The 24,902-nt window shown below is 37.0% G+C and overlaps 1 protein-coding gene and 1 long non-coding RNA gene across 5 annotated transcripts in view; one reads left to right on the forward strand and one right to left on the reverse strand.

Moving 5' to 3' along the window:
• Nucleotides 1–24,902, forward strand: part of ARK2N (arkadia (RNF111) N-terminal like PKA signaling regulator 2N) — an 84,870-nt gene that overhangs the window by 30,374 nt on the left and 29,594 nt on the right. For all 4 annotated transcript variants that reach the window (XM_081563349.1, XM_081563351.1, XM_081563350.1 and 1 more), the window contains exon 2: nt 8,069–8,851. In XM_081563349.1, coding sequence (XP_081419475.1) covers nt 8,137–8,851 — 715 coding nt within the window. In that variant the 5' untranslated portion in view covers nt 8,069–8,136. The remainder of the gene's footprint in view (nt 1–8,068; nt 8,852–24,902) is intronic.
• On the reverse strand, nt 4,932–17,129 carry LOC145534942 (uncharacterized). The gene is made up of 3 exons (XR_014075096.1): nt 17,016–17,129; nt 14,936–15,016; nt 4,932–9,047 (listed from the first exon to the last, which is right to left on the reverse strand). It is a non-coding gene; the product is annotated as an uncharacterized LOC145534942 (long non-coding RNA).

A 24,902-nucleotide genomic window follows, 5' to 3' on the forward strand; every position in this document is an offset into this window, starting at 1 on the left:
ATCACGATGGTGTGATCACTCGCCTAGAGCCAGACATCCTGGAATGTGAAGTCAAGTGGGCCTTAGAAAGCATCACTATGAACAAAGCTAGTGGAGGTGATGGAATTCCAGTTGAGCTATTTCAAATCTTCAAAGGTGATGCTGTGAAAGTGCTGCACTCAATATGCCAGCAAATTTGGAAAACTCAGCAGTGGCCACAGGACTGGAAAAGGTCACTTTTCGTTCCAATCCCAAAGAAAGGCAATGCCAAAGAATGCTCAAACTACCGCACAATTGCACTCATCTCACACGCTAGTAAAGTAATGCTCAAAATTCTCCAAGCCAGGCTTCAGCAATACGTGAACCGTGAACTTCCAGATGTTCAAGCTGGATTTAGAAAAGGCAGAGGAACCAGAGATCAAATTGCCAATATGCACTGGATCATCAAAAAAGCAAGAGAGTTCCAGAAAAACATCTATTTCTGCTTTATTGACTATGCCAAAGCCTTTGACTGTGTGGATCACAATGAACTGTGGAAAATTCTGAAAGAGATGGGAGTACCAGACCATCTGACCTGTCTCTTGAGAAACCTGTATGCAGGTCAGGAAGCAACAGTTAGAACTGGACATGGAACAACAGACTGGTTCCAAATAGGAAAAGGAGTACGTCAAGGCTGTATATTGTCACCCTGCTTATTTAACTTATATGCAGAGTACATCATGAGAAACGCTGGGCTGGAAGAAACACAAGCTGGAATCAAGATTGCCGGGAGAAATATCAATAACCTCAGATATGCAGATGACACCACCCTTATGGCAGAAAGTGAAGAAGAACTAAAGAGCCTCTTGATGAAGGTGAAGGAGGAGAGTGAAAAAGTTGGCTTAAAGCTCAACGTTCAGAAAACTAAGATTATGGCATCTGGTCCCATCACTCCATGGGAAATAGATGGGGAAACAGTGGAAACAGTGTCAGACTTTACTTTTTTGGGCTCCAGAATCACTGCTGATGGTGACTGCAGCCATGAAATTAAAAGACGCTTACTCCTTGGAAGGAAGGTTATGGCCAACCTAAATAGCATGTTTAAAAGCAGAGACATTACTTTGCCAACAAAAGTCCGTCTAGTCAAGGCTATGGTTTTTCCAGTGGTCATGTATGGATGTGAGAGTTGGACGGTGAAGAAAGCTGAGCGCCTAAGAATTGATGCTTTTGAACTGTGGTGTTGGAGAAGACTCTTGAGAGTCCTTGGACTGCAAGGAGATCCAATCAATCCATCCTAAAAGAGATCAATCCTGGGTGTTCATTGGAAGGTCTGATGTTGAAGCTGAAGCTCCAATACTTTGGCCACCTCATGCGAAGGGTTGACTCATTGGAAAAGACCCTAATGCTGGGTAGGATTGGGGGCGGGAGGAGAAGGGGACGACAGAGGATGAGATGGTTGGATGGCATCACCGACTCGATGGACATGGGTTTGGGTAGACTCCGGGAGTTGGTGATGGACAGAGAGGCCTAGCGTGCTGCAATTCATGGGGTCGCAGAGAGTCGGACACGACTGAGCGACTGAACTGAACTGAACTCTTGCTGTGGCGCGTGGGCCCTCGACTGTGTGGGCTTTAGTAGTCTCACCTCTCGAGCTCCAGAGCACTGACCCCGTAGTTGTGGCACATGGGGTTAGTTGCTCTGTGGCATGTGGGATCCTCCCGGACCAGGGATCCAACCTGTGTCCCTTGCATTCGCCTGTGGACTCCCAACCACTAGACCACCAGGGAAGCCCCTCATTCACTCTGATCCCTAGCACTTCACTGTCTCCTCAGAGCGGACAGTATACCGCTTCCTTTCCATGGTTTAACTTTTCCACCTGTCCTCATCATCTGTTGTCTTAGTTGCTTAATTAGTACAGGACTAATAAAATGCTGCATTTTCGTTGTCCAGAATTGACAGCTAGGTTTTGAAATTGCATACAATTCTTCTAAAGGGGGAGAGAAAGCATCAGTAAAGCTCAAGTTGCCTTTAACTTCTCTCTCCTCTTGGTCATCTCTCCCTCCTCCCCACCCCACCTTGCCACCCCAACCTTACAGGACATTTAAAAAATATTTATAGAAAGTATGTGAAATCTAAAAAAAAATAAACTTTCCCATATAAGCATGTCAAATTTGCCTTGTATAGATATTGTTCTGCTTGCTGTAGGGAGAATAGGTTGGTGGGTTGGCACAAGACTGAATACAGAGTCAAGAGTTGATTGTCAATCATCCCATTGAAAAATAAATGGTAGAGGTTATGTTTAGAGTGGTTAACAGTGGAGACAGAGAGTAGTGGACAAACTGGTAATCTGAGGATGTAGAGTTGATAGAAATTGATGAGTGATGGGATGCAGTGAATAAAGGAGAAGGCACTGTCGAGGATAACCCTCAGGTTTTTGACGAAAGCAAGTGAGATAATAGTACTGTAGACTGAGCTAGGGAAAGCTCGAGAAGGAGCAGCGTAGGGTAGTAAAGAGATTGGTTATGGTGAATTGATTCTCTTTGTGAATCTAAATGATGTCAAGTGGATGCTTGAGAGGACTGGAATAGAGTTCAGAGAAAGTCTAAGATGGAAAAACAAAATTACTAGTATGAGGATGGTAGTGGAAACTGTTAGTGGAGAGCAGATCACTTTGGTGGGTGGGAAAAAGACCTAGCCCTGGGACTAATGGCTGAGGGATTTGGTAGAGGAAGTTAATCTTACAAAGCAGGCCGAGCAAGAGCAGCCCAGAAGTAAAATAGGGAAACCTGGAAGCCAACGAAGGACAGTTTCAGGAGAAGAGAGTGGTGAGGCGTAGAATGCTGCTTAGACATAAGGTTAGATCTGTCTGTCGGACACAGAGATACGGGGGTCATTAATGATCTTGGGAAGAACTGTTACTGGTTTGATAGAAGCAGCTGTCAGGTGAGATTTGGTTGGAGAGGGAATGTGAGAGGTAAGAAAATAGAAGAAGTTTGGACAGCTCGGCTAATAGTTGGATGTGGAAGAAGAGAAGAATCCCTGGAGGAGGAGATGGGAGATGTGAGGTTGAAGTGATAGGCAGAAGTAGATTATTTATTTTTTTAATGAATGAGTGAGTGAATGAATGAACAAATGGTCTAGTTGAGTGTGAGAGGTTGATGAGTGCCAAGGAATAACCATAATGTAAGGTTCTAGGGAGATGAGAGGGGATAAGTTGTAATAACATATACAGTGTTTACATATATACGTATACACAGAAGGGTATTGATTGCCCTTAGATTGGAGGGAAGAATAGCATGGGGGGTGGGAATGCTGTTCTAATAGGATAAATGCTAATTGTTGTGGATTTCATACTTGAATGTAAATTCACTGTGAACATAAAACCAGCGGGTTGAGAGTCTTTTTTTTCTCAAAGATGCAACTCCCATTTGATAATTGTATCATTTCTACTACCAACTACATTTGACTACCTCTACGAGGAAAATCCCACTTTTCCCCCCGTGATTGAAAACCATATATGCAGTAAATAATCTGTTTGGGAGGATTAATCTGTAAATATGACACCTTTTCCCCTGGTGTTTTGGGTACTTCATCTTTATTCCATTGCAGAGAATTTTGTTACAGTTTTTATTTCTACTTTGTTTTACTTTTTACCTTGTGTTTTATGAATTACAACCAAATTCCACTATGGGGAGAACTTCTAATAGAATTAACTGACTAAATTTAACCTAAATAGTAACTGGTGTCCTGAGCAGAAAAAACACAAGTCCTTTTTTCCTTCAGAAGACTTTTCAGTAGACTTTTATGTTAGAATGGAGTTTTGAGTAGAGTTGTATGAGATACAAAATTCAAGAGGTATTCCTATACCTCAGAAACAAACATACCACCACCACCTGGAAGCCAAGTGCTGTAGTGGTTTTACAGCTGTCCTTTCCATCTGAAATGAGTCAGTATTGAACCAGACGAGGGGTGAGGGAGGGTTAATTTCATTTCCCTTTACTATCTATTTTTTTTCTTTTTCTTTTAATTGGGGGCGAATTACTTTACAATATTGTGGTGGTTTTGCCATACATTCACATGAATCAGCCATAGGTATGCATGTGTTCCTCATCCTGACCCTTCCTCCCACTTCCCTCCCCATCCCATCTCTCAGGGTCATCCCAGTGCACCAGCCCTGAGCACCCTGCCTCATGCATCAAACCTGGACTGGCGATCTATTTCATATATGATAATATACATGTTTCAATGCTATTCTCTCAAATTATCCCACCCTCGCCTTCTCCCACAGAGTCCAACAGTCTGTTATTTACATCTGTGTCTCTTTTGCCGTCTCGCATATAGGGTTATCGTTACCATCTTTCTAAATTCCATATATATGCGTTAATATACTGTGTTGGTGTTTTTCTTTCTGACTCACTTCGCTCTGTATAGTAGGCTCCAGTTGCATCCACCTCATTAGAACTGATTCAAATGCATTCTTTTTAATAGCTGAGTAATATTCCATTGTGTATATGTACCACAGCTTTCTTATCCATTCATCTGCCGATGGACATCTAGGTTGCTTCCATGTCCTGGCTATTGTAAACAGTGCTGCGATGAACATTGGGGTACACGTGTCTCTTTCAGTTCTGATTTCCTCGGTGTGTATGCCCAGCAGTGGGATTGCTGGGTCGTATGGCAGTTCTATTTCCGGTTTTTTAAGGAATCTCCACGCTTCTCCGTAGTGGCTGTACTAGTTTGCATTCCCACCAACGGTGTAAGAGGTTCCTTTTTCTCTGCACTCTCTCCGGCATTTTATTGTTTGTAGACTTTTTGATAGCAGCCATTCTGACCACCGTGAGATGGTACCTTATTGTGGTTTTGATTTGCATTTCTCTGATAATAAGTGATGTTGAGCATCTTTTCATGTATTTATTAGAAAGGCAGTAGGCATACATGCTACACATGAATGAAACTCAAAAACATGATGCTTAGTAAAAGAAGCCACATATTGTATTATTCCATTGATATGAAACACCAATAAAAGACAAATCTTTAGAGACAGGAAGTAGGTTGGTGTTGCCTAGGGCTGAGAGAGAGAGAGGATTGGTGGCCAACGGCCTGAAGGGGCTCTTTTGGGGGTGCTGGGAGTGGTCTAAAACCGGATTGTGGTGATGGTCGTATAACTGTATGTAAACTTGTTAAAAATGGCGGGAATCACTGAAAAGGGATGGATTTTATGATACAAAAATTACTGGTTATTCTTTAGACCTAAATAAAGTCCTATTCTTTGGCCAAAAAAGAAAAAAAAACTTTTAAGAAAACAAACAAAAAAAACCCCCAAAATTCAAGAGGTACAAAACTCTAGTACAGTAAAAAGTCTTTGACTCCTGTCCCTTACTCACTTTTTTTCCTTGCCAGCTCAGCTGGTGTTACTCTCTTCTTTAGGATCCTTCCAGAGATTTCTGTGCATGTACAGACAAACTCATATAATTTTGTTCATTTTACACTAATGGTATAATGTATCTTTTTCGTTCATTTAATGCTATGTATTAGAAATTGCTCCATATTATTATATAGAGAATTTTTTTATTCTTTATGGCCACATCATATGGGCATACCATGATGTCCTATTTATGGTTGATGCCAGTGTTTGTGATTAATATGGACATATTTAAGTGGTTTTGCCTGCAATACTGGTTGCTTTTTTAGGAAGCAGAAGTCACTGTAAATCTCAATACTTAAAATTTAAGGAATTTGAAAGGTTGATGTGTCATATTGAAAGACATCGATAATTGTTATGTTTTCTTACAAGGAAAAACAGTCTATATTTATTTGTGCTGTCCACATAATTTATTTACTTGAAGAAGCAAAAATTTTAAAGATCATTTTAACAGATTTATTTTTCATTTTAGTATTCATTTTAACAGATTTATTTTTCATTTTAGTATCTTTTCTGATATTTAAGAAGAATTTTATTCTAGAATATATAACTTCATTCTCCACAGAAGAGTCAACTCTCATGTTTATTCAGTTAGAAAATCTTGTTTTATTCTTCTTACCCGAGGATATTGCATATCTATAAATATTTTATTTCTTGGTTTTTTTCTTTTCTCTTTTTCTGTCAGCATGCTTCATTTAAGACACTGGCAGTTTGTTGATTTAACTTTTACTCCCTCTGTTGGCTTTCAGTGGTGTTACATTCCTTTTGGAGTAGTGTTTGCAATGACGTTTATGCTATTTTTCTTTTAGCTCAAAAATTAGTAATGATACAAATACACTTACACTTTTTTTTTGGCTGTGGCATGTGGGATCTTGGTTCCCTGACTAGGGATCAAACCCGGGCCCCCTGCAGTGGAAGTGGGCAGAGTCTTAACCACTGGACTGCCAGGGAAGTCCCATGGGATTTTTAATTTATAAATGTTTCCAGTGGTCATGAATGTTCTGATTTTCATGAATGTGTTAGGGAAACTTTATCAGAATGCCTGTCTTATTTGTTTCCTTGGCTGTGCTGGGTCTTCGTTGCTGCTCGGGCTTTCTCTCGTGGCGAGCTGGAGCTACTCTAGTTGTAGCGTGCAGGCTTCTCATTGCAGTGGCTTCTCTCGTTGCAGAGCATGGGCCCTAGGGCCTGTGGATTCCAGAAGTTGTGGCACGAGGGCTCAGTAGTTGCGGCTCCTGGGCTCTGGAGCCCAGGCTCAATAGTTGTTGTGCTTCGGGCTTAGTTGCTCCGTGGCACATGGGATCTTCCCGAATCAGGAATCGAACCCGTGTCTCCTGTTATTGGTAGGTAGATTCTTTACCAGGGAAGCTGCAGAATGCCTGTTTTGTCAGCAGCTAAGAACAGGACTTGAGGGGGGAGAAAAATAACAGATATGTAGAAGATTTATGTTTATATGTTTATAGTAAGCAAAAAGTAGACTTGTCATGTTAGATCAATGAAAGGATTTTTCAGTTATCTTCCAGTTGCTGTTGTCTGTCTACCACATAGTGAACTATCAAGTAACTTGATGGAATGATGTAGTGGAGATGTCTTATTGTACCTTTACTAACACACCATGTAGCTTAATGTTTGTGTCTGTCTGTGACTTGAGGGACATTATGATAATTGCCTTCTTTAACATCAGTTGTTCAGGGTGACATACTTACTTGCCTTGTACATTGTTAGCATCCTCTTAAAAACTACCAGTTAATGAACTCCATGCTGTATAGGTCGCAACTCTTGTGGTTAAAGATTATGTCCTGTTTCTTATGAGTAAGTGGAGTTGTAGCACACACAGTGGGGGAAAGATACTAGGTTCTAAAGTTAGCATAGGAGGTGGATAATGCGTGTGTAGGGTGTCTTTTTAAAAACCCTTTAAGTCATTCTTAAAATAGAGAGTATTAGGTTTTCTGGGTTCACAAAGTAGTTTATCTGTATTTAATGTCTATTGTTTATGAAACAAAACATACGTTTAAACACTAGACTCATATTCGGCATGATGAGAGGTTTATGGGAACTAGGAAGAACTGATGAAACAACAAATTCAGGTTTTTCGGCTTAATGCCTGTCTAGAGCAGCTCCTATTGAGCAAAATGACAGACAGCTTTGATCACATAATTACTTTTGTTGTTCACTTGTCAAATGCACATAATTGATGGGTTTTTTCCCTTTAATGAAGGTGTGCGTTTGATGTCACTCCCCTGTAGCTCGCTCCCTTGCTTCTTTTCTTTGAAGATTTGAACATAAAAGTAATCATTCCAGTTAACTTGTTCTAGATCAGTTTTTTGAAGCATTCTTTTTCATTTATATTAGAGTTAAAAAAATGTGTGCTACCTATATCAGAGTTTCGAGGATCCTTTTCTCGAACACTTTAAATAAAGTTTTGAAGTTCAGAATACTTGTTTGGTTGCTTGCTGGCCTTGCAAATTGAGTAATAGAAGATTAATATTGTGCCATTTTTAGTAGCCATATATGCCAGTATTTGGTTGCGTTAAGTCCTTTGAATTTGACTTGTTCAAGCAATTAATAGATACATATATTTTAAAGGCCCATATGACGGCTAGTTTTACTATCCACTTCGAAAGTAGGAATGTTGTGTTGATTCAATGATCTGCCATTTCTTTTGATTGATTTTTGTGTGTTTTTGTACAGGTTGGTTTCCTGTTACATCTTTGACATAGTTTCCTAGACTGCTCCATGAATTAACTCGAAAATCTGAAATGAAGATGGAGGAAGCAGTGGGAAAAGTTGAAGAACTCATTGAGTCTGAAGTGCCACCAAAAACATCTGAACAAGAGACAGCTAAGGAGGAAGATGGATCTGTGGAACTGGAATCTCAAGTTCCAAAAGATGGCGTGGTGGATTCTACAGTTCTTTCTTCAATGCCCTGCTTGTTGATGGAACTGAGAAGGGACTCTTCTGAGTCTCAGTTAGCGTCCACAGAGAGTGACAAGCCGACAACTGGCCGAGTTTATGAGAGTGACTCCTCGAACCACTGCATGCTTTCCCCTTCCTCTAGTGGTCACCTGGCCGATTCAGATACACTGTCTTCTGCAGAGGAGAATGAACCCTCCCAGGCAGAAACAGCGGTAGAAGGAGACCCTTCCGGAGTGTCTGGTGCCACAGTTGGGCGTAAGTCTCGCCGGTCACGATCTGAAAGTGAAACATCCACCATGGCTGCCAAGAAAAACCGGCAATCCAGTGATAAACAGAATGGCCGAGTTGCCAAGGTTAAAGGTCATCGGAGCCAAAAGCACAAGGAGAGAATTAGGCTACTGAGGCAGAAACGGGAAGCTGCTGCACGGAAGAAATATAACCTGTTGCAGGACAGTAGTACCAGTGATAGCGACCTGACTTGTGACTCAAGCACGAGCTCATCAGATGATGATGAAGAGGTTTCAGGGAGCAGCAAGACAATCACTGCAGAGATACCAGGTAGAGGATGTTTTTTAAACTGACTGTAGAGCACCTGATGGCATTTCTCAGCTCTCGGGCTCAGTTAGATGAGTGACACTTGAAAAAAATCCAGGAGACCTGCAGCTCTATGTAAATTTGAAGACTGCAGTGTATTAACAGACACGCCAATTTAAAAACCTGTTTTGAGATTTCTAGTGCACTTTAGCACATCAGCCTGAAAAAAAAAAAAAAAGTTAATGGTAGGGACAAGATTTTTAAAGAATGGAATTTCTCACAAGTCTCTTTCTCTGTAATCCATTACCTGAACTCCCATCATTGCCTTTCTAGCACTGCTTAGATCTAATACTCACTGTTCAGTGTTATTACCAAGTACATGTTCCTCAGGAATAGGCACCTTGCTTTATTCTATAGCCACTGCACTCAAGCTGATGGTGTCTGAAATAACATGTTCTATCTTTTGTTAAAGGTTTCTAATAACTGTTCCTGCTAAAAACAGTAGTTTTATGTATTCCCCTTCTCCCTCATTCAGTGCATGATTAGCTCGTTGTCACTTGCATTTGAAAAGAATGTTTTTTGCAAAATTTCCCCCTTAAGTCCCCCAAGTTTAAAAAGTTCAGTAGAAATCCACTGTTCCAGCTTTCATTGATATGAGTCTGTAATTTATTACATGTTTGACATAATCTGCTTTCTCTATATTACTTTGTCTGATACTGTGTACTATATGAAGGCAGTCTTGAGATTTCCTAGTGGAAGAAAAATGAGATCTGAACAGTCCTTAATTGGGTGAATTCTCATTGTTGAAGAGACTTTCGATTAGGAATATTCTGTAAAGTAGTCAGCATTTCATAGGTCATGACAGTGTTATTTGTTGCTACGGTAAAGAGGGGGAAGTTTTGGTTTTCAAAGTTTTATGGGTGACTTTTTTTCTCCTAGGTTTTTGAAAGGTTTCTGATTCTATACATCAGCATATTGCTGATAAACGAGGAATATCTCAAGAAAAATCATATTGGTTAATTAAACCTATAACTAACCAAACTTACAGAAACTAAGTAACAAGAATGATTTTATAGGTGTTCAACTTATAATAAAAGTATCATTCATATAGTATATTAAATGTATTCCTAACAATTGCTGGACATGCTTACTGTTTTAATATCTATTGAATTCCTTTGGTAGTTCCCTGTGATATAATTACTGGGAAAGAGGGTTTAATTGAAGCCCATCAATTGACTGCATGAGAGAAGCAGACATTGGAGTTGTTTTAAGGCAGGTTCTAGGTATATTTAAGTTTATATTTAGTGTTTTAAGGAAAGCCTATTAACAACCATACAATTGTTTATGCATTCTTAGGTCCTGTTCTAATCTACTACTCATGATCATAATGCATCTCTTGATACAGTGCTTAATTCCACTCACTAAACAGATTTTTATGTAACTGCCCAATGCTTCTTTGTCTTTTTTTGGAAACGGAGAAGGTGGGTGAACAAATATTCTCTTTGAAGATAGACCCCATTGTAGAGGTGGCATGAGAAATACCTTCAAGGACATTGTCCCTGTTTGGCTTATATAGATTTGGTGTGCTTTGTTCATGTTTTCCAATCCCCTCTGCTAACTGACTACCTTGACCAGTATCTAAAACTTCTAAAATGCCAGTCATCTATTTCTTGTCTGTTCTGAATTGTATACCAACCAAAACACCAAAGTAAATTATCTGAATCCAGAATTTAGTTTCTGTTTTACAGCTTAAGTTTAAATATTATAAAGTTCATTTCAACTATCCACATTGTTATCCCTGAAAAATTTTGACATTGGCCTTTTTCTGTTGTCATAATTATGTGTACCTCATTTTCTTGAGTCACATTATAACTTTGGGGCAGGAGGGATACACTCTGCCCTAATAGCAAGGCAGTTGTTGAAAAGTTACATAGATTGTAAAGATAGGACAAATTGTGAACTGACTTGAAACATGAGTGCAACACCATGGACATTCAGGTGAACTTAAACTGGATATGGCTAACAGCGAATCTCTTGGGATTTGGAATTTGAATGCAGTGATTTATACAGAATGGAAACCAAGAGGGAGAATAAAAACTGATATTCTTGCTTTACACTTTCATTAAGTTGCAAGTAATTTTAGTAGTTCAGAAGTGTTTTATAAACTTTTGTTTGGCAGCAGTTTAAACAGTGAAGGAATTATGCTAAATGTTGACTTAGGCCAAACAATTTAACAATTAATGCATTTTCTTTTAAAGAGTGAAAATAATGTTGCAGACTTACGTAGTGCCTGGTGGTGCACAATAATTGAGTTTGATATTTGGACCACAGATGTTTATGAAGTGGTTTTGTTGTCTTAGTTAGCATTTAGCTGACAGGCAGCTTAGTATCCACACTAGGTCATTCTCTCCTTGAAGTTTTTGAAACTATGATCCAGTTCTCTTTTAAGAATCTGGAAGTGTTATATCAAGATAATTCTGGCAATTCTTTCATTTGGCGGACTTAAAGATGAGCAAAAATAGAGTATTTCATAGTGGATATTAATGTGAAAATAGTGTGTGGTGGTTTTGAGTATTCAAGGTTTTTATTGAATGATCTTTTTATATTATTAATCATTCTTTGCAGTTTTATTATTGGAGCATTATTTCTTCACAGGTTGTGAGAGACGTCAGTTTTTCTGTAAAATCACTTTGAAACTCGATATATAAAGTCTGCTCTTACAGGGAATTTTTGTTTTTTGTTTTGTTTTGTTTTGGCTGTGCCACATGGCTTGTGGGATTTTAGTTCCTTGATCAGAGATTGAACACAAGCCCTTGGCAGTGAAAGCTTGGAGTCCTAACTACTGGGTGGCCATGGAACTCCCCCAGGGAATTTTGATTTTAGTGAATGTGAATAATGGACATCAGACTTCAGTTAAAAAATTCTCTGAGCAGAACAGCTTAGGTGCATCATTGAGGATGGGCAGCAGAGAAAAGTTTTCCAGTGACGTGTTTTTCATAAATATTTAGTATATAATAAACCTCGTGGTAGCTTCATCATGTGTGTGTGCTCAGCCGGTCAGTTGTGTCTGACTCTTTGCGACCCCGTGGACTGTAGCCCACCAGACTCCTCTGTCCATGGAGTTTTCCAGGCAAGAATACTGGAGTGGGTTGCCATTTCCTACTCCAGGGGATCTTCCCAATCTGGGGATTGAACCCATGTCTTCTGTGTCTCCTACATTGTCAGGCAGATTCTTTACGACTCTGCCACCTGGGAAGCCTGTAGCTTCATCTTCCCTTGGCTATGATGACCTACTTTTGTGTAGTTTAGTAGTGCACCATGTAAGTGACCACTCAGACTGAGGTTCAAAAATAGTATCCATCTTGGTAGGTAAGGGTCAGTTGGTTTGCATTTAGAAAATCTAATTGGTCTATTTTGGAGAATGTCAGGCTGTAAAGAACACCTAAGGTCATCTGAGTCCTTAATCCTTTGTGGTCAGGCTGGAGCAGCTCAGCCCTCCTGAAGCTAGGATCTCAGTATTCACAACTCACCACAATTATTTATACAATGAAATCCCTCATGATTAGTTATCATTTTACCTTACTGTTTTTCCTATGTAGAGACTTATTGTGCCTTATCATTTAACTCTTGGAAATGAAAAAATTTTTTCTTTAAGTAGTAAATCCTTCGTAGAAAAATTTGTGAATAGAAAAATGTGAAGTCTAAGATTAAAATCCTGTTTCTGTTAACATTTAAGAATATTGCCTTCCATAATATATAACAGAATTGATCATACTATGTATACTTTTCTTTCCCTCTAATTGCATTTTGAGCATTTAACCAAAACAATAGTTTCCCTAAAACCATGTATGGATTTTGAATAATTTAACTAACTATAAAATAACTTCCCTAATGTTGGCCCTTTGGGCTGTTTTTAGCTTTTGCTATTATGAAGAAGGGTATGAACACTTTTAAGTCTCTCAACACATACTGCCAAACTATTCTTTAAGGCTTTATTGAGTTTATTTCATCCAGGAGCTTAAGTGTTGGTTGCTTATATTCTCTCTTGAGTGTTTATGAAAATGTTGCTGGTTTGATGGGAGAATTGTATCTTGGCATTAATTTGTATTTCTTTGATCACTAATGAAGTTGAAAAATCATACTGGCCATTTGTATTCTTTTGGTAAACAATCTGTTCATGTCCTTTGCACATTTTCCTCTTGCTATGCTTTTGTTTAAAATTGATTTGTGAGAGTTTGTAACCTACTGAGGGTTGAATTACTTGAAAAATTTTATTATTAATTTAAGCTTGTAGGGACCCACAGTGGAAGATGAGACCCCCAAACCCAGGTCGGGAATCCTGTAACCTTTTTCCTATATTGAATATGAGGTGACTGAAAGCCCCGTGTCCACAATTTAAAATCTGATTATATTTTGGCAGCTGTTTAGGAGATTCATTAAATACACTGATAACAAAATACCAAGACTGTGTAATCAGGTGAAAACTGCCTGAAAGCAGTGATTAGTAAATGCAAACAAAGAACATAGTATCTATGCAGTTTTCAGTCTGGCTGTATATTAGAATCACTTGGGTGGGGAGCACTTAAAACTTATGATGCCTGGGCTCCATTCCAGACTTGTTAAATCAGAATCTCTGGATCTGACCCAGCCATCAGCATTTTGTCTCCAGCTTTTTGGAAATATAATTGACATATAACATTGTATAAATTTAAGGTATATAAGGTATTGATTTAATAAATGTCAGTTCAGTTCAGTCTCTCAGTCGTGTCCGACTCTTTGTGACCCCATGGACTGCAGCACGCCAGGCTTCCGTGTCCATCACCAACTCCCCGAGCTTGCTCAGACTCACGTCCATTGAATCGGTGATGGCCATCCAACCATCTCATTCTCTGTCGTCCCCTTCTCCTAAATGTATATATTGTGAAATTTATTAGCACAGGGTTAGCTAACACACCTCTTACTTTGCATACTTATGATTTATGTATTAGGAAGTTGTCTTCCTTTCAAATATATGATGCAGTATTGTTAACTGTAGTCACTATGGTGTATTAAATCCCTAGAACTTACTTTTCTTACACAACTGGGAGTTCGACCCCTTTGATCACCTTCACTCATTCTTGCTGCACTCGGTACTCTCCACCAAACTACCCTGTGCTTTTGTAGTTTGGTTTACTTAAGATTCCACATGCAAGTGAGATCATACAATATTTGTCTTTCTCTGTCTTATTTTACTTAGCATAAAGGTACCAGCATTTTTAAGCTCCCTGGTGATGACATCGGGCAGCTAGGCTGAGAACTACTCAAGTTAAGCAGTGATATGTGAAGTCTCCCATAGCTAAAAATCACTGTAGTCTGCTTCAGTTAAGTTCTGAACAGTAGAGTCTCGTTTTTTAAAATGTTCTTAATTATAAAAACCACAGCACAGTCTTTTTTAATTAACAAACATAAGCAATTATAAATTTTTCTCCATTTAAGTGATTATATTAAAAGCATGCATTGTTTAAATGTGATTTCCTCGATACTATAGTGTCCAGATAATGTTACCTTAAATTTAGAAGCTTTGAAATGTTACTGGTGGGTATTCTTTGACAATCTCCAATGTTAAAGCACCAAGGTATTATTTTCGGCCTGTTTTTCCTAATTTATTTCCTTAAGTGAGTGCCCTTAAAAACTTCGTGTATGCAAAAGCATAAACTTTGCTTTTGATATGTCTTTCTCAAAGTTAGGATATATTTTAGTGTTAAAAGGACATATGTGTGTTTAATATGAGAATATGGTCCCTGGTTGGTTTTCTTTTTTTAGACGTATTTTTCAGAGCAATTGTAGGTTCACAGCAAAATAAAACAGGAGGTACAGAGATTTCCCATTTATTCCTCTTCTCACACGTGTACAGCCTCTTCCACTACCAAGACCTGCACAGAATGGAACGTTTGTACCTAGATTGACACATCATCACTCAGAGTTCATAGTTTATACATGAGGGTTCATACTTGGTGTTGTACATCCTGTTTGTTTTGACATGTGTAATTGCGTCATCTTTTTAGACTTCAAAGTGTCTTGCTTTTAGTGTTTTTTGCTGGTAGTCATCTTTATAAGGCTGCAGCTTACCTCACTGTCCTTAGCACAAGTGTTCTCACACCATTTTGTTGAATTCAGCTTTAAAATACTGAAAATAAGCAGCACCAGAATCTGAAACATCAAAGTAGTTGTATAAATTCCTGTCCTATACACTAAAGTTTACCCAGCATTTATAATGGGGATAAACTGTTTAAAGAAAGTTTAATACACTTCGAACTCCTTTTAGTTTCTCCATAAGCTAAATATGTTATACTTTGGGGAAAGGTATGTCCTTCTTAAAGAAGTTTACTTATAAATAAGTTTTTTTTTTTTTAATGTGGAGAGAGGGGATGGAATGGAGTAATCAGGGGTGGAGGAATAAAATGAAATTAGGGGAAAGTTGGTAACAATAAACTTCATGAAGTTTTTATTTGCTAGGTAGAATTGGGCTCAAAATTTGTCCTGTAGCCTTTTAGGCATTGAAAAGAGGTGAGGTGGCATAATGTAAGCAGTTCTCTTTATATAGGAGAAATGCTGCATTTCTTGATACTGAGACCTGGGAGACTTTTCTTTTGCCTATTCATAGAAAGCCACTATGAGATAAAATAAACTGTATTTTCAGAAATACTCTGGGATAAATGCAATAGAGCATTTCATGGGGGCAGTTCTTTATAAAGACTTCTTGGTATAGGTAGATGGTATAAGGCCAAGATTGATGGATTCCATCATTCATTCATTCAGCAAATTTTGGACACCTGCTGTGCGGCATTGGGAATGCAACAGTGAATGAAACATGTCTGCCCTCGTGAAACATAATCTTTTTTGAGGAGACAGATAATAAGTGAATTCATCATATGCTCTCAAGTAGGAATATACATTATGAATAATAATAAAGCAAGATATAAGAGTTCAGATAAAAATGAACTAGAGATGGGGTAGAATAGCTATTTTAGGTAGCGTAGGCAAGAGTGATCTGAGGAGGTAACATTTTTAATAGTTACCCGAAGAAAAGAAGAGTTCAGTATAATTAGTTTTATTAGAAACCCAAAGTAGTTGGGACCCAAACCAAAACTAATCTGGCCTAGTTCAAGGATAAAACACTGTATATAGAAGAGCATATCCTAAAACTGGAATCCTCTGAAACCACTGTTCTACTTGATATTAATAGGTGTACACTGTTCACACATTTGGAAAGTGCTGGATCATGTGGAAACAGATTTGTCTGCTGCGGGACAACTCAGAGCCATTAATGTGCTCTCCAGAAGAGGAGGATATGATTTGTATATCCAAAACTTTACCACAAAACTTTTTTTTTGAGGTATATGTTTTAGTACCTTGCACAAACCAGGGTTTATAAAAAGTATTACACAGCAGTATACATGGATTTTGCATATCCTTTATGTGGTTTTTCCATAAGGAAAACAATTTTTTTTTTAACTTAAGAGTATTTGATGAACATCAATTAACTGAGAATTATTTATACTGACTTATTATGGGTCAGCTGTTAAAACAACTTTTAGAATTTTAAAGTCATGGTGTGAAAATATTCAGGGATACAGTAATTTTCAGTCAGGGTTGTACACTGGAATCACCCAGGGAGCTTAAACCTAATGCCTGGGAGCGACCTACATTTTGGTATTTGTTATACCATTCCAGGTCTTTATGTTTAGCAAGTTTGAAAGCTACTGATACTTTCAAACTTGAGTAGTTAGTTATATAGTACAAAATACAAAATCCTAGGCAGATTCAGTGAAGCTGTGAAAAAAGGTAGTGTCATGTTATTTTTCTCAGAATTACTTTTGTTTGGTTAATTAACTTAAGTGCTCCTTATCATTGCTGTATCTATTTGCCTGTTCTTGGTAATGCTTATGTCATTTTCCTGAAAAAGCATGTCTTAATAAAAACACAATTTTCTGATATAATGACGGTTTATCAAATGGCCTCACTGCCTTTAAAGCTGGCTTCAGTCATACTGGCGGATCTGAAGGAGTGCCCAGCGAAGTTTTAGGATTACTTGGCAGGGGTGCTGTGTGTGTTAGAAACGTTATATGCAGTGTCCTAGAAGAGCTGTTATTCCAAGATGCAGAGGCAGACAGAGAAGTTCCGAATGTGGATGGAAAAACTAACTCACCTTGACACTGGTGAAGAGAACAAGCAGCTACTGGAACCCAGGGAACTTAAAATGCACCTAGTTGGCCAAGGCATTTCCCCTATCACACAGTCAGGTGCTTACACACAGTTGCCTGATTCCCAAGAACTGCTGCAACAGCCCTTTGTGACTTGTCAGAATGTTGACAGCACATTAGAATTCTCAGACATTACAGTTTTCCGATTAACTTTGTTGAAAATGGGAAATTATAGAACAACCTTTGAATCTATCACAAAATTAATTGTGTTAACGATCTGCTTTTTGAATTGTGTAAGAAACAATATGCTTTTGCCCATTTTAAGTTTCTTTTGGTAATGTTTTAAAAATTATAATAGTGAACAAGTTGCTTTTTAAAAAATTAGTTATTCAAAACAAAGTTTCATGAATTCTAGTTAGAGTTTTGTTATATGTGCTTGGAACATAGAACCGTATTTATATGATGATAGGAGTGATGCTCATCTTTATGCTTTTTTCATGCCCAAAACATAAATATCAGTAAGGTATAAAATAGGGAGTCTTAGTGAATCCAGATAGGTAAGTAGTTAATTTCCTTAGAGTCTCTTAGCATTAATCTCTACAACAGTGTTGACTTGCTTGTGATTCCTGTAAGAGGAATGATGTGATTAATCTCACTCTGGAGGTCATGAGTGAATATTGCATGAGCATTTTTATGTCATTCTTTCATATGTCATTTAATAAACTGATTTTGTTGCTAGTCTTTAATGACTTGTATGAAATAGCCTTTGTGTGCAGGAAGAATGAATTACTTTTTGAGCAAATTAATACTCTGTACCTGCTATGTGAGATACTGTAGGGAACACAGATTAGACAGGAGTTTGAGTTTATGTGTGAGAAAAGCAGTATTTTTGCATTGTTACATAGATAGGTTTTTATTTGAAGCTTTAACTCTCTAAGCCAGTAACCTGGCAGAATCCGGTGAAATTGGTACTCTGATGTAAAGGGTAACCTCTAGAGGATACAGATGAAATGGTCACTCTATTAAGGGTATGGATTGAATGGGTTTTTAAATTACTAGTGACTAAATGTATTGGCTAATGTACTACCAATTTAATTTTGTTTTCAGTCCCTGGACTGAAAATAAATGATATGTTAAAGAGTCCATGGCGTGTGTCCAAGGTGAGAAAATAGTACAGCGTTGTTAGCTTTGCAACATGATAGATTTTCAGTGTGTGGCCTAGGACTGAGAAATAGTGGTATTTTGTCTTTTCTGGGTTGGTAGGAATAGTGTGAGAAAAAGCTAAATTAGGAAGAAAATTTTCAGTAAGTGTATATAATTTTGCTAATATTACCTGTGCTTTTTTTTTTAAATTGTACTTCCTATTGGATTTACTTATAATAAAAATATGGTAGTTTTTCCCTTCAAATTTAGAAGTTAACTTCTCAATATGAGTAAGGCTATTTTAATATTTAATATAGTTGCAACTTTGAAAAAGATCTGATTGTGTGTTTTGCAAGAGGAGAGATAGGTGATATATTTGGAGTTTCATATATAGTTGGATGTTAGAACGACTGGAGTTTGAACTGCACAGGTCTTATATGCAAATTTTTTGCACTAAATATGAACTGTGGTTCTACACAATCTGTGCTTGATAGTATTCATGGATGTGGGGCCACAGACTGTTATAAAGTTTTGTATGGATTTTCTTCACCTGTGCAGTGGGTGGGAGCCCAACTTTAGGGTCAGCTGTATAAACAATAAAGACCTTTGTTTTATTTTAGTAATTTACCAGTAACTAACTACTCAGAAAAATTGTCATCACTTTTTCTATTTAGTTCTATATTCAGATATTTACACCTTGTAAATTAACTGTTATAGATTGAATCAATTTATTTTGCTTGTTTGAAGTGAAAAATGACTTGGTTTTTTTTTTTTTTTTTTAATTTTCTTTTTAGAGCTTAATATATGAGAATTGGGAATTAACTTTGGGAAAGTTATAACTGATGGGTTTTTCTGACATGATAGCACAACACTTGTAAACTACTTCAGCTAATATTTTTTTAACTTTCCTGTTTTATGTCAATAAGAAGAACATATTGGTTTTGGGTAAGAAGTTTTTAATTAATCTATAATATTTATTTGAAGTTAAGATGTTTTCAGGGAAGTTTGTTCTGTATTCAGCTTCTCCCTGGGATCACAGATTTTACTAGACATGGATTTTTAGATACAAGAAAATGTCAATTTCAGTATGTTAACATGACTGCTTTTCTGTGCATGCATAACTGCTTCAAGAACTTAACAGATTTCTTCTTTGTTTCATGGTTTAATGTTTCATATAATAAGCATGTAGTGAAACGCTTTTTATTTTTAAAATAGAAAACATGAATGAATCCTTTAAGAGTAACATAAAAAATAACGTAGACATTATTCTTAGTATTGACTGGATATGTCCTGATTCTTGTTGTTATTAGATAATGGAGTAGGAAATCTACAGATTTTTTTTGCCTAAAAGAGAAAAATGTCAGTCGAGTGGAATTATCAAGCTTAAGTTTTAATAATTGATATTCAAGGTAAAAATATTGTAAATATTTGAGAACGTGTCAAACATAATAAATTTGAGGAAGCCTTTTCTACATAAATGTGTATAAAGATATGGAAAGGGAGGTTTTGATAGAAAGAAGAGGAACACCAGAATGTACTGATTTAATTCATAGAATATATGCTAAAATATTAAAATTTATTCTAAAACAAAATTTTATATTTTGTGGTTTGAAAAGTTTAACCTAAAGAAAATTTTGTACCAGAAACATACATACAGTTGTTTCCCCTGATTTTCAGTTTGTCATGGTGTCTTGAAAATGGTGTCTTGAAAATGTGTTGCTGTCTTAAGGAGTATTGTTTTGAAAAACATTAGTTTTTTTTTTTTTTTTAATGAGTCGTGCTTTAAAGTGATTATGCTTTTTCCAAATTGCATGATTTAAAAATTCTTCTTTCAGAAAAATTTGTTTTTGTATTGTGGACAAAGAAGTATTAAGTATTTGAAGTAGTTATAATAGTTTTTTAAAAACTTGACTGCTGTTTTGGATGATTGAATTCTCCTTCACTGAGGCAGAGTCTGTATTCCTAAGATTATAGTCTAAATACGTACTGATACTAAGAAGTGGAATTATGTTTTGATTGTGTGGTGGCATTTTTATATAGGTGTTATTTTAGAAGTGCCTAGTGGTCATCCCTTGTGCTGTGCTGTGCTTAGTTGCTCAGTCGTGTCCGACTCTTGGACAACCCCATGGGGATTCTCCAGGCAAGAATACTGCAGTGGGTTGCCATGCCCTTCTCCAGGGGATCTTCTCAACCCAGGGATCGAACCCAGGTCTCCCACATTGCAGGCAGATTCTTTGCTGTCTGGGCCACCAAGGAAGCCCATGAATACCGGAATGGGTAGCCTATCCCTTCTCCAGGGGAACTTCCTGACCCAGGAATCAAACTGGAGTCTCCTGGATTGTAGGAGGATTCTTTACCAGCTGAGCAACCAGGAAAGCCTGATCTTCCCTTAACTTACTTAAACTGGCTTAATTTTTCTAGAATTTTAAGTATAGGGAATATATCCTGTTTGGGCTTTTTGTGGTGTATAAAGGGCTAATGCTGGACAGAAGCATCTTTCAGTTGATCTAGATCATGTCTAGCATTTATCTAGACGTGGTTGAAATGCTTTTTATTTAAGAATATAATCCCACTCTGCTCAGTGTTATGTGGCAGCCTAGATGGGTCGGTGGGTTTGGGGGAGAATGGATACTTGTAGATATATGGCTGAGTCCCTTTGCTGTCCACCTATAACTGTCACAGCATTGTTAATTGGCTACCCAGTTAATCAGCTACATCCTAATACCAAATAAAAGGTTAATAAAAGAAAAGAGTATAATCCCAGGAGAATGTGCTCCCAAATATGGCTGCCGCCAGTGTCTACAGGCCCCAGGGCAAGCCAGGCAGTGGTCCCTCTGCTTCTCTGGGAAACTTGCAAAGATCAGCAGGGAGATAACCTTTGGAGAGTCACTGAGGACTGGCAGATTGCAGTGCTTTGTAGGGAAGGACTCCAGGAAAAGAAAGATAAGACAAACACAGATTGTTTATTTAAAATATCTTTGCTCATTTTAATCAGTCCAGTTTTCAAGAAAAGGATCAATTCTGAAAGAAATAGAGGAAAGATTAAAATGAAAACTATAATCCCATATTTAGATTATGTCATCTCTCTAATGTCTGTCTACATATGCAATTTAGTTGCTGGTATTTAAGTGGGGGGCGCTATGATGAATATGTTTTCTGATAATCTATCTACAGACTGTTTTCTGCCTAGAGTCTCCTAGTTCAGTGTTGTAGGACATTAGATTCCTAATCATTTTTAAGAAAATGTAACCAGAAGATTAAGATTAGAATTATCAGGTTATTTGAGCCTCTCATTGCATAATACTTTCAGTTATATTAACGTGTATTTGTGTGCATTATTAAAACTTGAGTGTAATAAGAGCTCAAATAAAAATTTAATTTAGAACACAACACAATAAAATTAAAATCTTAAAACTTCATATTTTGCATGAAGTGTTTTTTTTTTTTTTTTTTACTTAAAGGATCTGTCATTTGGGGGCTCCATGAGAAAAGCCTGTTCTTTGTTACTAAGTTGAAGGAATAAGCCTGGTCTCAAGAGTGTGTGTTTGTGCATGCACTCGTGTAGGTGTGTGGACCTTCAGAATTATGAAATAATCCTGTATTTTTATTAATACTGTAGTTGGCAGATTGTGCTGGAAACATAACTATGCAATAGTCTACAGGGGTTTTAATGGATTCAGGTCACTAATATATCCATTCATTGCTTCCTAAATGTGTGTGAAAAAAAAGATTGCCACATATGAGTTAGAGTGATAAAGTTAGAGGGAAAAATTTATTTCTTAGATTATCAGGTAAAGACTTGGACTGCTTGTTTGTTTCATTAGCAGACTGAGTAAAGGAATATACATGAATTAGTTTATTTTGCTTCATTGCTTTTGTCGTTCCTTAGTTATGTATATTTAACAGCAGATACTGTGATCTGAAGGTCGAGGTATAGCACAATTTAATGAAATTTATTGCTTAAGGTTTGGAGAAGGCAATGGCACCGCATTCCAGTACTCTTGCCTGGAAAATCCCATGGACAGAGGAGCCTGGTAGGCTGCAGTCCATGGGGTCGCTAAGACTTGGACACGAGTGAGCGACTTCCCTTTCACTTTTCACTTTCATGCATTGGAGAAGGAAATGGCAACCCACTCCAATGTTCTTGCCTGGAGAATCCCAGGGACAGGGGAGCCTGGTGGGCTGCCGTCTATGGGGTCGCACAGAGTCGGACACGACTGAAGCGACTTAGCAGCAGCATTGCTTAAGGTTTATATGCAAGTCGGATAACATAGGCAGGTTGTTTTACAGAAGGTGACTTTTTAAAATAATTACCTGTTATATTTTGCTTAGCTTGTATTGATATCCTCTCTTCTGTTCGAATTATTTAAATATTATAGTAAAGGCACAATGGAAAAGATTTTTGTGGGGTTTCACATGTGAGAAGACACAGTATCAAAACAATTTGAGCAGATTTATTAAACTGAAATTTTACTAATTTATTAAATTTGTTCTAATAAAAATTGTTCTCAAAGAATAATTTTCAGAATCTTCTCTAAAAATGGCGTATATGCCCTAAATTATTGTACAGATAAGAAACTTGTCATTTTTAATTTGTCTAGAACAGTTGTATGAGTACATTAATAGTTATCAATGTGAATAACTTCCAAATTCTGTACTTTTCATTTTTTTCTTGATTCTGTTTTTAATTTCTCTGAAGTTTAGGAAAAGTTAGTGGAGATTGAAACCAAAGTAATGAGTAGATCTTTTCATATTATCTTAAATTACTACAACGTACAGTAGAAGACATGTTAAGAAATGAAGGAATAATAATCCATGAGGAAGTGTATTCTTTGATAATGAAGTTTTATAGCTTTAAGATTTGGGAAGAATGTTATCAAATTGCTGTGATTTTTATTTTTACTGCATTTTCTATTTTTTACCTAATTCTACATTTGAAATGTATCAGTTGACCTAGATAAATAAAAATGTTTAAAAAGAAATGTTTCTTGTTACTCTATTTAGGATCCTTTTACATTAGTTATAGTTATTCCCTACCAGTTAATTCACATTAGGTGTTCCTTAGTAAAGAAACCTGCTTTTCCATAATGAAGTGAATGGAATTAGTTTGTAGGTAATATCACTAATAATAGATTTTACATGGTGTTTTTCAGATAATTTTCAGTCTTTTTGCAGTTGGTATATTGAAAAAGGAAATAACAAAATATCAGTGCTAACATAAAAGGTGGAGAGTCTTCTCCTTTATATGTCCTTCTGAGTTACCCTGTTAAAAATTGAGGACTGTTTAGAAAACAGCAAAATGTAGTCTACCTTGAGGAATAATCAAAAAGCTGAATGAATATGTCTTTAGCAGGGTACATAGATGTGAAGATGTGGCTAAAGTCATATCAAATTTTCATGTTCTTCCTTCTTGTATGTAGTGTAGATGTTTTAGTTTTGTTCTCCATTGATCTGAATCCTCAAAGCAGAGGTTGTGGATTTGTCCTTGAAATTCAAAGATAAATTGAAAGATGGTGACCTCTGCAAGTGTCCTGTTTTCTGTATTTAATCTTGAATATTTCCTTTTACCTCTTTGACACTTTCAAAGTTAACTGTTCATCAGTATTATAGGTAACTTTTCTGGGTAAAATGACCTGTCATTTGTCAGTATGAAGTAAGAACAGATGTAATCCTTGAAACTTTATTTCTCCCTTGTAAACTGAACATCTAAATTTTTAATAATTGAGTTGAATATAATTGGAAGAGCACAAAACAGGCATCAATTCGTTTTTATTTAAAAATGATTTTTTAACTTCTGACATAGAATTTCAGTGCATATTGCTGCCTTTTATTTTCATTTAGCACTATCTTATTTTTCTTTTTACTGAAATAGCTTTATAATACTATAAAGAAAAGATACACAGTTTTTGGTATTTAAAGTAATTTTTTTAGAAATGGCACTTTTTGTCTTTCCTGGTTGATATAGTTATCTTTTCCAAGAGATGCTTTGAAAATTACTGCTTTTATTCAAATGGTTCTTTGTGTATGTGTGTATATATATTACATATATGTGTAGATTGATAGTAGTAAAATACAGCATATGTATTTTCTTAAGTATTTTATTTTTTCTTATTCCAAATTATCATTTTCCATCTTGGTAAATATTTAGATGTGTAATTAAAAAGCTAGTTTTTATTAGGTAGGTTCTGCCAACTGCAGATTCCCTTCCAACTCTTGAGGTTTGCTTCTTTCTTTCAACCCCTAAGGCTCACACCTCATTTTCCCTACACTTCTTTTCCTAACTTGGCTACCATACACATACTCCTCCTTCCTAAAGTGCTTGGCTAGGTAATTTCTGAGAACTTCTCTTTTAGGTGTAACTTTTTTTGAATCTCATTATTGTAGTGAGACTGAGAGTGACTTCCACCTCCCACTTTCTCTAGATGTTGTAGATAATGGCGCTGAGCTTAGAATGTTTAATGACTAGGGAGACAGAACTTCTATGGAGTCCTTTGACAGCAACAAGAAAGTTTTTTTCTTTCCTCTTCTATGAGGGGTTTTGGGAAATTGACTGTAGTAAAGCATAGAGAAGGAATTTATTCTGGTCTTTATTGTATATTACTGTAGTCATTGAAATGGGAATTGAATTAGTAAACGCTGTTTGTCCGTTGCTCCACCTTTCCTTGGGCCAAAGATTTAGCAATAGAGAAGGAGGAGTGATGTTTCCAGGTGTCTCTGGGATACAAGAGAAATTTTTGATTCCCAGATCT

The sequence above is a fragment of the Giraffa tippelskirchi genome, chromosome 14 (assembly GCF_054371585.1).
Source record: "Giraffa tippelskirchi isolate mGirTip1 chromosome 14, T2T-mGirTip1v1.2.pri, whole genome shotgun sequence".
NCBI classification, from domain to species: Eukaryota; Metazoa; Chordata; class Mammalia; order Artiodactyla; family Giraffidae; genus Giraffa; species Giraffa tippelskirchi.